The 12,318-nt window shown below is 37.2% G+C and overlaps 1 protein-coding gene across 1 annotated transcript; it reads left to right on the top strand.

Moving 5' to 3' along the window:
• Positions 1 to 731: 731 nt before the first annotated feature.
• Positions 732 to 11,729, top strand: LOC133273078 (cysteine-rich venom protein TEL1-like). Its single transcript, XM_061461016.1, has 8 exons — positions 732 to 1,052; positions 6,256 to 6,317; positions 7,048 to 7,179; positions 8,393 to 8,483; positions 8,984 to 9,129; positions 9,696 to 9,790; positions 10,476 to 10,564; positions 11,196 to 11,729. The coding sequence occupies exons 2-8, from the start codon at positions 6,258 to 6,260 to the stop codon at positions 11,321 to 11,323; spliced, it is 741 nt and encodes a 246-aa protein (XP_061317000.1). The 5' UTR covers positions 732 to 1,052; positions 6,256 to 6,257; the 3' UTR covers positions 11,324 to 11,729.
• The last annotated feature ends 589 nt before the right edge of the window (positions 11,730 to 12,318 follow it).

Raw genomic sequence — 12,318 nt, 5'->3', positions numbered from 1 at the left:
TTGTCTCAGGAGTTGGAATGAATTTTACTCCAGGTTTCTTTTCTGGAGCCAGATCCTTGATGTCCTGTAGTATAGATTTAGAAAATGTTCCTAGTAAATTACTAGATCTAACCTGTAGCTGAGGTGCCAATCTGTATAATGAGCAGAGCTATGTTTTACATTGTTCAGCTTTGCCACATTTCAACAAAGACTAAAGAGAGCATGAACACATGCATATATTTAAAACAAAGAGTAAAAAAAACCCAAAACTAGTACTCTTTATATAATTTCCTCTTCTGTGCTCTGTTTCTAGGGTGCTGATTTCTTTAAGGAAGAATGTATGAGTAATGAACTGTTTAAAAATTAAAAAGTTAAAAAAATATCCTTTTTTTACTTAAAAGCAAGAAATCAGGAAATTCAGAAACTTCCTATTTTGTAGGCTCTATATAAACATATTTAACTATTAAATTTATTTATGGGATGATTTGTCTGAAGCAGAACTGAGTAGTTATTGAAATGCCTCAGGTAACCACACAGACACAGTTATGTGTGTGCTTAGTCTACAGCCTCACTTGTTGAGCATTTAGTTGCTACTGGAGAGAAAGTAAACAACCTGAACAATATTCATTCACAGTAAGTTTTAAACTTACAAGTCAGAAACATTGTATTATAAGTACACTAAACTCCATAGAGCCACTAGAAGGACGAGACCAAAGCAATCCCAGGACTGAGAAGTCTGTTTCCAAATCTAGCTAGTAAGAGATGGGTTGGGTCTTTCTCAGCTGCTCCTCATCCCTCACCACTGCAGATCTGATTAAGCCACATTCAGCAGAGGCTTAAACTCAGCAATCAAGTCATCACAGCCCAGCAAATGGGGAGCAGTCATACTGATAGTCTGCAGGTCTGCGTTCAGAGTAGACCTGAAAAATCACCTGTAGGCAATGGTGCCTGAAATATCTCCTTTGTAAAGTGAAAGCAAGTATCAACTCTTAAAGATTGCAGCTGTGCCACAGTGGGCAGTGATTTAATCAGTATATCTGCTTGGACTGAGAGATTGCAGAGAAAAACTTGTGGTGAGTACTTGATCTGTGCGTTCCTTGAGGGTGGATTTGCTCTACCTGCTTCTATGCTAGCTGAACACACCTCATCTAGTTTAAAAACAATAGAGTGATATTTTAATGGTGGTGTAACCAGAACTTCCAATTTGCAAAGTTGTCTATGCCCAGCATCTCAACCCTGGTTGTGAACTGGCCTTAAAAGCAAAGGTTCCTAATTTCTGTGTTTATCTACAACTTTGCCTAGGCTACCTTTGTTTGTGTGACATCTATCCCCATCTGACAGTAACTGTTTGGATTATTATCCTGTTGGTTGTCTCCCTAATAGTTATCTGGAGTGGGAGGGGAGTTGGGTTGGATGGAAGAAATTAATAACCTTCCTTTTTGCGAAGCATTTACCTAAAGGAATGAGATCTGCAAGGTGCTTTGTACAGCTAAGAAAAAGATCTGTGCAAAGCCTGAACCACACAGATCAGCATCAATTTTTATCAAAGGCACTAGCTAAGCTGTCATTATCTTCAGTGGAACTGAAGAATTGAAGAAATCGGAATTTTTCTTTCACTGAGTTCAAACCAGATTCTTCTTGTTCAGGTTTAATATAAGGGCTGGAAGAACTTCTACAGACAAATCTCTTAAGCTGATTTTTTTTAAAAGAAATTTCCATAGCTTAATCTTTAAAAAAAATTTGCAGAACCCTGTGGATTTTTTTTTTTTAATTAAATTACTCCACCCTTTCAGGTAATCCATGTGAAGAAGTGGGAATTGATGTGCTAAATTGGTCTTTGTAGCATGGTCCCGGATGTCAGGGTATTAATCTTTGTTTTCTTCCCAATTATTTTACCCATAGACCATGAACTGCAGCATATCTGACAGACATTCTTTATAGAACAAATTGATTTCACTATTTAAACAGGTGTGGCACACTTGCAGTGGTATTATTTCATTTTAGCAATACAAATAAAGCTCAGGTGACTGTACCAAATTAATGAAAATTACTGAGTACAGTGGATAGAGTAAAATACTAGAACTATCTCCCAGGACACTGAATATCTGGAGGTGGTAGACTGCCTCTCCTCACAATCAATAGAGATGCAGTTTTAACAGCCACGGTAGGCAGTTCATGAGGCTTTCTGACTGCGATAACCCTGGTCTCATCAAAGTTGCCACAAGCACCTCAGATAAGAAAGCACCTTTGCCCTTATCTCAGAACATGGAAGGATATGGGAGACTTTATCACAAGCAATTTCCTGCAGTGCTACCCGCTATATAAATAAAGAACAAAAGCATGTGTTAGGAAGGAATTATAATCTGATATTAAAATGCTGGCAACAGCATATAGCTGCAGAAATACTGCAGAAAATAGGAAACAAAGAAATTATTTGAATTGTACTACAGACAGCAAATTTGACCCAGCATGAAAAAAGTGGTGCTCAGTGTGCAAGGCATCACAACCAAGGCAAGGATGAGGACAGGAGCTGCAAGACAACACTGAGGAGATGTGCAGATATTTCATGCCCACTGAAAGCCAACAGGCAGCATGGAAAGAAGCAAGACAGGTTGTGTTTAAATAGAGCAGAGTCGAACTTTGAGGACCTAAAGCTGTGATATTCCCTTATAAATGAGTGAAAGCAAAGATTCTGCAAAAAGGAAACTTAAACTGAGTGATGCTGCACGGGAGCAAAAAGTCAAACACATGCCATGCATCTCTTCAGACTAAAGGGGGAAAATGTACACATCTGTGGCCATTCTTCAAATTACGCTTGAGCACACATGGAGTGAATTGTGTGTACACTAAAGTCTAGTTCACAGCCTTTTAGCCTCAATAAGATAATGCAATATAAATATTATTTAGCAAATGGAAATTTAGGAGCCACTTGGGAGAAAATATCACTGCCCAGTGTGCAGGTCATTCTGTGCATGCACTGGCTTATGTCTCTGCCTCAAAATAATTATTTCATTCCTTTGCCAGAGCCAGAAAAACAACTACAAAGCAACCACCCCTAAATTTAAGCTTTCATTTTGTGAACGTAGCATCAGCACTGCAGCTTGCTGATCACACTATAAGCATTTTGGCAAAGGCAAAGTTAAAGTGCTGCAAAAGGACAGGCCTTTTATCTTCTTCCTTTCTTTGCCCTGGAGACAAGCAAAAAAAAGCCAGAACAATGCAGTTGGATTGGTTCATTTTCAGTCACCTGTTCCTTAACAAAAGTTCTTTCTTCTAAAATATGCAGCCCAAAAGCTGATGTCATTTATCAGCAATAAATATTGATAAGGAAAGGCGTATATATATACATACATATATACATACAACCCCAGAGTGAGGAGAACCTCTCACTCCTGCCTCTCTTCCTGAAAGATACAGGATTCTGCCTGGACAAAAGGTAATGTATGCAACGTTTAATTTCAGTATTAGAGACTTTATCCATACAGTCATTTGGTTGGTATTGATCGGGCACTGTGCTACAAAGGCTAATGTAGTTAATAAAGTTGTACCAAATGTGATAATTAAGAGAAAACATCTGTTTATAATAATTCCAGAGGAAAATTTTAAAAATAAATTGTATCTTCAGCTTAGAAAGCACACCTCTCACCTGTGTGGGTGAGAAAAGCCTTCAAGGAAGTCTAATTCCCATATATCTTTACCCCAAAAAGTAACACTTCAATTAATTTGCTTTATTCTTCAAATTAATTCATTTTACAGAGGGCGGGCGATCATGGGAAATGTTTTTCTAATGTATTTTGAATTGTTTTTATGTTAAATTTATTTCACTTATAGTGTCGAGATATACCATTACAGCTGAAATCAGAATTTTGCCATCTAGAAATGTTAAATTATCTGTCCAAGCTTCCAGGTATATATGCTATCAAAATGTCTATTATATCTTATAGTATTGCAGTAAATTGATTGCATTTTTTTTAATGCAGAGCAAATTCTTTTTTACAAAATGAGACTTAAAAATGTAAACTCAGAGAAAGTAGAAAAGCTTTTATCAAAGTAACTGAAAAGGCAAACTTTCAAACTTGCTATACCCTGAAAGCTTTATCAGCTGGCAGGAAGAAGGCTCTGCTGAGGAGTGAAGCACCAGGGCTAAACATGAAAAGCCTGGATTGTATTTTTCAAATAGAACTTTGTTTCTATCTTCTGAGTTGTATATTTTAATATCTTTTCTTTACAGTCAATCAAATTTGCATGAAATGTCCTGTTTTCAGGCAGAGCTATCTAAAAGTGTGTTGATAGCATTTGTCTTTTCAGAAGCATAGAAATGATTTAGTGGATTGAATACTATTGACATGTAAGGATAATTGTACCTGGGAACTGTCATCTTTTGACTTTGAAAATAATGGCAAATATATTTACTCCAAGGAGCACATGTGGTTGTACAGTCTAACAATTGATGATATGCAATAATATCAATAAAGTTTTATTCTGGAGCTATAAATGGGTTTATGTTTCCAGTTGCAGCACTTATCTGAGGAGTCCCAGAAAAATTTTGTTTCTGCATGTAAGGACAAGACAACTCCACAGTGGCCAAAAATACCCTTTAGTTTAAGAATTTATTCTTCATCAATACGAGTGAGATCCCCTCTACCTCATGCAAGTGGTTCCCTTACACAGGTGTGGGAAAAGAAGCTGAAGTCTGAATACCTGAAAGACATGAAGTCTTTGATGTGATATGTCTTGCTGATTTATATCATGCAACAGAATCTAGTACTGAAATAAATGATCTACCTGCCATCTATCTAGTATCAGGAGCATTATACTCACCAGGAGTCACCAGCTCACACTCTCTTGATGTTTTCATAGACTCAGTTAACCTTTTAGGAGTTAGCTTAGGCACAATGCCATCTTAATGTAATAATGAAGCCCACTGGATTCAAACTCACATCTCCACATGGCACTGCTGTGCTACCTTTTTTGTTAGTATTGATTTGGAAATGAATACACCAAGCTCATTATTTTGTGAGTTCATGAAAGAATACCACATCTTGTGTGGAATAACTCAACAGTGTGTGGAGCTTTCAGTCTGAACTCAGTTTAGTCTTGCACTGCTACCATGCAAGAGAAAAGAGAACAGTGTTTTCATTTTTCTTCTTTGGCTTAATTTCTTAGGGGTAGGTGGAAACTCTGCATATCTGGGCATCTAAAAAAAATAAAGGACTTAACTTGTTCAAACAAGTGGCTCAATTGCCGCCTTCTGATATTTTGACTCGTGGCTTATATCTGTTCATTAACATTTTGCTGTGAATATTAGACCTAAGATCTTTTGGCTGTGTGCAAAAGTCACATGGTATATTTATGTTCTCTGGTTGATTGACATCCAATCTAGTAGAAAGTCTTTCCTGTCTTGTAAAAATTATGTTTCTAGCTATGCCTATAGGTATTAGCATCTAAATTCAGAGGAAGTCACTCAACCTCAAAACTAAATGCTGCAAGAACATCACTACAGCAAGTCTTTTACTGTAACACTGCACACTGTGACATATGCTGGTATACTCATACTGTGAACTAGTGTAGAATACTCATAAAATATGAACATAAAAAGGGTCTCAAACACAAAGATGTTTGAAAACCTTCATATTTTTCAGTGTTCTGGCTGGGTTTTCCCAGGTCTTCTCTCCTGATTGAATTTTGGTTGGAAATTTAGCCTCAAATTAGGGTTATAAGTGGACCTGATTATGCCCAGTTACAGACCAGGATATACAGAACTTGCTCCTCAGTGAAGACGAAAGTATCAAAGCTTCTGCACTATTTGTAAATGAGTCACACCAAAGCACCTGAGAAGACTAAAACTCTTTGTGACAACCATTTATTCTTTTTATTATTATGTTCATTTTCCTTAGAATAAGCAGCAGCTTCTGACATGACAGATGTAAGCTGACTCATACACACAGGACTAATTAGTGAGTAAATCCACTAACTTCAGTAACATAAACCCTGTCAGAAGAAACACGTGACTTTATGCTTTTTAAGGTCCCTGCTTTAATGCAAGGTAGAGTCCTCTCTGTTCTAGATAGTGATGACCATGCAGCATCATTTATTCATTTGCACAGTTTCAGAATATCCAACTGTATTAGGTATTAACTAAAATAATGTTTTGCATGGCAGACTTGACTGCAACAGTTTTGTATCTCACTCACATACTACATTACACCACAAACTTCTATGCAACAGAAATTAATGGATTTGGGGTTTTGTTTTTGTTTTGTTTTTTCTCTGTAGAAATGGATCTACTAACTGCAATAATTTTCCTGGCTGCTTTGCTGCATCAATCTGATGGGCAGGTAGGAGCAATCATCTATTCAAAAGAACCATAACTGGACATACTGTATAGATATCTGACATGGGCTACTCTGGTCTAGTGATCTTTAAATCTTTACAATTCAGGGATGAAATTATTGTTAACACATTAATAGTCTTTCTGGGATGAGCTACCTGTGTCCTTGCCCTCTCCAGAATGTCTAGCTTAGATTGAAGCGTCTTCTTTTTAGACATTAAATGGAAAGAATCTTCTCCTGAGAGATGTTTTACTCTGAAAATCCCCATGTAAGTATTATAATTCTTTTTCTCTGCAAGGTTTCATCATCTGACATCATGATGTAAGAGACAGTCTTAGGTATTTCAGAAGATAGTCTGATAACAGTCCTAAGTTTTGATCCAGCTTCACATTTTTCTGATGTTTACAAGTGAGAACAGCTAGGTACATTTTAGCCCACACAAAATGAGATTTTGGTTGAGATTTGGTTCCAGAGCTAAGCTTTCTCCCTGTTTGATGTGGAGACATCTGAAAGTAGAATTCTTACCTACAAATTTCATTTAGTGTGACGCCTCCTAAAGAAAAGTGCAGTTCAAATCAAGGAAGGAAGAAAAAAAAACAACAGCAATTATAGAAATAGAAGAACCAATAAAGGGAAGTTGGGAATTTCCAAGATCTTTACTTTGACAAGAAGCTAATAATTTATCCTGCTTATTAAAGTGCTGATAACTGGAACCTTCATTGTAATTGTTTTCCAGGATGTAAAGTATAAACAAGTGGACATTTCCAGCCTTACTCATTTTTCGTTTCAAAACCAAAAAGAGATCCTTGAGCAACACAATGAAATACGGAGATCTGTAATTCCCACAGCCAGGAACATGCTGAAGATGGTAAGCTTGCTTTCCACATCATTAGCAGAAGATTGTAGCCTTCTAAACAACTCACACTCGGTGAACAGAGAGGGCAAGAAAGATGCTCTGAGGTTCAGATGAAGAAATTGGAATTCTATCCCTTTGTTTCTTCAGAATTCATGCTTAATTTTGCACCTCTTGGTGATAAAAGCACTTGTAGAGTCATTGTAAAGGTCTCGGGATAGGCCACAAGTGCTATTCAGAATCCCTCTCCCAACCAAAATGTTTTAGTTTGTCCACTTAGAAAACTCAGTTAAGCAACATAGGAACTGTTCCATGACTAGGGTTATTTGTCTACAGGAACCACGAACACAGGTTCGCCCCAACCACATCTATTTTTTGTTCTCAAAGCTATGTTAACATAGCCTGCACATTGAACCACATGTTCTTGCCTTATGTTTGTTCATTGCAATATATAGCAACTGCAAGCCTTTTCAGTGAGAACATTTAAACCAGGGATAAGGTACAAAATGCAGTGACAGATCTCAGATTATGGATACCGCTTTTTAATCTTTAGTGGGATAAGCAGCTCCCTTAGAGAAAGACATGCCCTAAATAAAGAAAAGTGTGTAAAGCAAACCTGGAACAGGAGCATAAGCGGCTGCATGCTTTTGAATCACAGACTGTCAGGGGGGCAAAAAGGACCTAAATCTGCATACCCACTTGTCCTTAGCTGAGCTTGCTTTGTCTGTCATTGGTCCCATTCCTGTCATCCCTGATATTCTTTGTTACCACTATCCCATGAGTAGATAATCTGGTCAGTGCTTTATGGTTTTGCATGGTGGGAATTGCAAACATTCCCCAGATCCAAAGTCTAGCTGGTGTCTATCACTGCATCTCAGCTGCACTAGGGCTCAAAATCAGTTTTATACCATTTAGTGCACTGCACCCTGCAATGATAAACACAAACACAAAGCCAAAAGAAAGCAACAGTACGTTATGACATTCCTAGTAACCAGGACCATCTGGTTATTATAGTGTGGTGTGATACTGCGCAAAATAACCTGTTCTGCAGCCATTAAGAACTGAAGAAGTGTGGTGCCTATATCCCATTAGTGTAAAATTGCCTGACTCCCCTGTTTCTTATTGAGGACCGTTTGGGTGCACAGCACCCAAATCTCTCCTCTTTTTTTATCTTTTCATGTATTGCATTATCCTGCCTGTGACCTGGGTACTTCTTTGTGTCTTTCAGGTGTGGAGTGAGAATGCTGCCAGAAATGCTCAGAAATGGGCAAATAGGTGTGAGATGAAAATCAGCCCAAAAGATCAGAGAATCATTAATGGTACATGACAAGTATGAATCCCAAGCTGAGGGGTTGATGGCAGTTTGCAGATGACCCCTGTGCATGTGAACTAGAAATAGGGATAACTTTTAATCTGCTGTAGACTATCTTTGTCAGACTAATAATACCCTTAAAGGCAAATTGTTGGAACTGGAGAGAGGGGGATGCTAAGTAGTTACCCTATATTTGTACCTTTCTTGAAGTGTCTGCTTTTGGCTCCTGCTGGAGACAAGATGGCACAGTAGATGACTGTCGGTATGACTAAGTGCAGACATTTTTGTGTAACATTTTGCAGTGAAAGTTGTATCTGTGACTGGAAGCTCACCAAAACCATAGTAACATTTACTGCAGCTTTCAGAGGTGCAGTATGAATATCACATGGCAAATAGGTGGCATTGTAGAGAATTTTTTTTAGGTTGTAGCTACAACCCCTCTGTCCTACCTCCCACCCTACAGCTTGCTTTTCTCCTGAGTTATAAACAGACTTACTTACACTTCAGGTGTTACCTGTGGTGAGAATGTATTACTATCATCTTACCCAAGAACATGGTCTGAAGCAATTCAAGTCTGGAACAGTCAGTCCTCCAATTTCAAGTATGGATATGGAGCAGTCACGAAAAATGTCAATATCGAGAGCTATACGCAGGTATGGAGAACTGAAACAAACTGCAATGATACACTAGGGTTACAGGAGGACAGTTAATTGAGCTTCTCATCAGAAAAAAAAATCATCGCTATCATCAAACCATTATCTCTATTCACACTCTGATCCAAAGATAAATTAAACTTTTTTTTCATCTAACTCTGAGACAATGAAACCAATATTTTGGAAGAGCTGTCCAGAAGAGAAATATTATTCTGGAGGACAGGAAAAAAAAAAATAAAAGAAGAAAGAATATCCATGGCTTTAATTTAGAAATACATATTTTTCTATATAAGGATTTAGATACTTAAGAAATGTCAAAACAAAACTTTTATGATGCAAATATTTGAATTTAAACTTTAGGGTCCTGCCAGAAACAGAGTTCAGAAACATTTGTAAACGAGAGGACACAGTTAACTCATTTTCTATTTATTCTTTCTGACAACTAAACTGTAAACTTAAAAGCTAAATAGACAAAACAATATCCTGTGGTTCTGTTATTGTGTGAGTTCTTTACGAGAATTCAATAAAACGTGACTCTGAAATAACATGGTGTTTTTTTCCTACAGCTAATCTGGTACAACAGTTACCAGGTTGGATGTGCAGTTGCCTACTGTCCTATGAACCCCTTCAACTACTTTTATGTTTGCCAATACTGTCCTCCGTACGTATTGCCTTTTTACTCATTTAAGATGCAATAGTTACTAATATGTTTTCAAAAACTCCTGCAGTCATGTGTAGGATAAAAATACCACTGTTTATTTTAACCATTTATAATTTTGAAAATACCAGTGCGAACTGTGGGTTTAACATCAGATTAAATATAAACATTTCTTATATTTCACAGATATTAGGCAAATTCTAGCATATGAAAAAAGGTCAGTCTCTATCACAATCAGGCATCATGCACAAATCATTTTATAACTCTGACCACAAGAAAGTCACAGGTAAAGTGAAAACCAACAGCAAATGAATATTCACAGAGGTAAAGAGCGTATCTGAAACACCCTGAATGTTGTCAGAATGTGTTTGCTGAGGTTATTTCCTTATAAGCTACAATCATTTGAAAGCCATTCAAAAAGCAGAATTAGGAAGCACATAAAATTCTTTTTTAAGCTGAGAATGCTATATAAATGCAAATAATTGATTAATTTTCTTTCCCCGAACTTTATTGTTCCTCTTATTTAAAATCAAAGTTCTTGTATTCTATTAATATCTGAAACTAAAACATGACTGACTATGAAAATAATTTTATCCAGAATCTTCTGGATGCCTTTTATTGTGACAAATAGCATAAACTCTTTTTAACGGTTCAGAGGTGCACTTTGATCTTGTTTTTCCAATTTCAGAGGAAATAATGCAATGCAAATAGCTACACCTTACAGAAGTGGACCAAAATGTGCAGAATGTCCTGGCCACTGTGACAGAGGACTTTGCAGTAAGTGAATTTATTCACCTCCTTATAACAAGTACCTCAATTAATAATGTGTTCCTTTGTAGCATTTAACTTTTGCATAGTTACTTCTTGCTTATCTGGATGAAAGATCCTAGAACTGCCTCTTTCATTCCCTGCCCCCAGAAATAACAGTAGTTAAACACCCCTCTAGAATAGGCACATTCTTGAGTAGGGGGGTTGGACGAGTGATCCCTTCCAACCTCAACCATCCTGTGACAACAGGTAAATTGTGAAATTGTGTTGCTGTTGAGCAGTGGGTGCATTATCACACTCAATCTTCTGCTGCCCTCTCCTGGAAAGCTCAAGACAGAACGTCTTGATGCACTTCTGCATCTAAGGGCACAGATTGTCACACATCCTCATGTACGTGAAGAGCTGCACAGGCCCCTGGCTTCTGCAGACTCCCACCTGGAGCAAGTCAAAGCATACAAATAGATGGGAATTGTAAGGTACCAACTTTCTGCCTGCATTCACTTTTCTAAAATATTCAAGTAATTCTAGCAGAAGAGCATAAGCGCAAACACTATATAGACATACAAATGTAGAAATATCAGATCACAGCTTGGTTTTCAATTATTGTTTCATCTGTTTGTTTCTATCCCTTGTACTTTAGCCAATCCTTGCAAGTACCAAGACTTCTTTGGAAACTGCAGAAATCTGAAGATGTTGTTTAGTTGCAATCATTCACTGGTGAAGGCGAAATGTCCTGCTACCTGTGGCTGCACCACTGAAATCATATAATGTCCTGGTGGATGTCATTATAGCTGCTGTGAGACTTATTAGGAAAGAGTAGAGCTCACTGTGAAGTGTATTCACTCTCAGTGTATCAGCTCATGTTGACCTATAGGTGACATTTTTTTCTGATGTCTCACCATTACTTCAGTCCTAAATAAGTCTAGTAGCTCAAAATAATCTCTGATGTTATTTTAGGCTTTGTAGAAATCAAGCTACAGATGTGTTACTTTGTGGTTTCCCTTACAGCAAATCTTACACATTCATTTCTTCTTAATGGGACAAACACTTTTAAAACTCCTTGTGTCTTTTGCAAAATATGCTAAATCACACATAGCTTTCTTCTGTTACTTTTTCCTTGATTATAAATGGAATGTATTCCAGCTAAATAAATATGTGATTTACCACTGCTTCATAGTTTTTTACTGAAATTATTTATAATTCAATGTTTTCATTTATGAATATTTCAAGCCTCTTTTTTTTTTTTTTGATACTTTATCTAAGTGGGGATAAGACAGGAAAAGACAAAGCAAAAAGTGACACATTGTTTTGTACAGCCAAATAAGAGGCACACCTTGAATCTGCCAACTTTTCTCTGTGCCCTAAATACAAATTTTCTGATACATCTGTGTGTGCAGGTGATAAATTATAATTTTTCTTTTCATATGGCACAGTCAAGAAATATAAAGCCTTTTTAAAGCATTCATACAAAAAAAGTGGTATATATGTATTGCTTTCCATCCTCCCTATGAATAAGTTAAATCCCACATTTGCTTGGAATTCTCATTGTAGCATGTAGAAAAAACCCAAACAAATAATAAAAAAAAAAAAAAAGGCAGTAGATCCAAGTTTCCCCAAGGCTCCATCAAAATATCTGATTTTCTCCAGAACTTCCCAGGAACCATTTTAGTGCCAGTTCCTAGCGGTGCACATCCTTAGGGTTTCTCCAAGAGGATTAAGTTCAGCTGAAGGCCTCACTTGTGCCTTCTCCCACTTCTTCCTAC

This window comes from Pezoporus flaviventris, unplaced genomic scaffold, assembly GCF_033815535.1.
Source record: "Pezoporus flaviventris isolate CSIRO_AGI_PZ_B2104156 unplaced genomic scaffold, CSIRO_AGI_Pfla_v1 ptg000031l, whole genome shotgun sequence".
Lineage (NCBI taxonomy): Eukaryota > Metazoa > Chordata > Aves > Psittaciformes > Psittacidae > Pezoporus > Pezoporus flaviventris.
Note: the sequence above shows the minus strand (reverse complement) of the source record. Positions and strands in the feature narration are given on the sequence as shown.

Excerpts from the sequence above, each read along its gene's own strand:
- LOC133273078 (XM_061461016.1), top strand. The coding sequence starts at position 6,258 with ATGGATCTACTAACTGCAATAATTTTCCTGGCTGCTTTGCTGCATCAA. Across the intron at positions 7,180-8,392 it reads CCAGGAACATGCTGAAGATG|GTGTGGAGTGAGAATGCTGC; the intron begins GTAAGCTTGCTT and ends TGTGTCTTTCAG. Across the intron at positions 9,130-9,695 it reads ATATCGAGAGCTATACGCAG|CTAATCTGGTACAACAGTTA; the intron begins GTATGGAGAACT and ends TTTTTCCTACAG.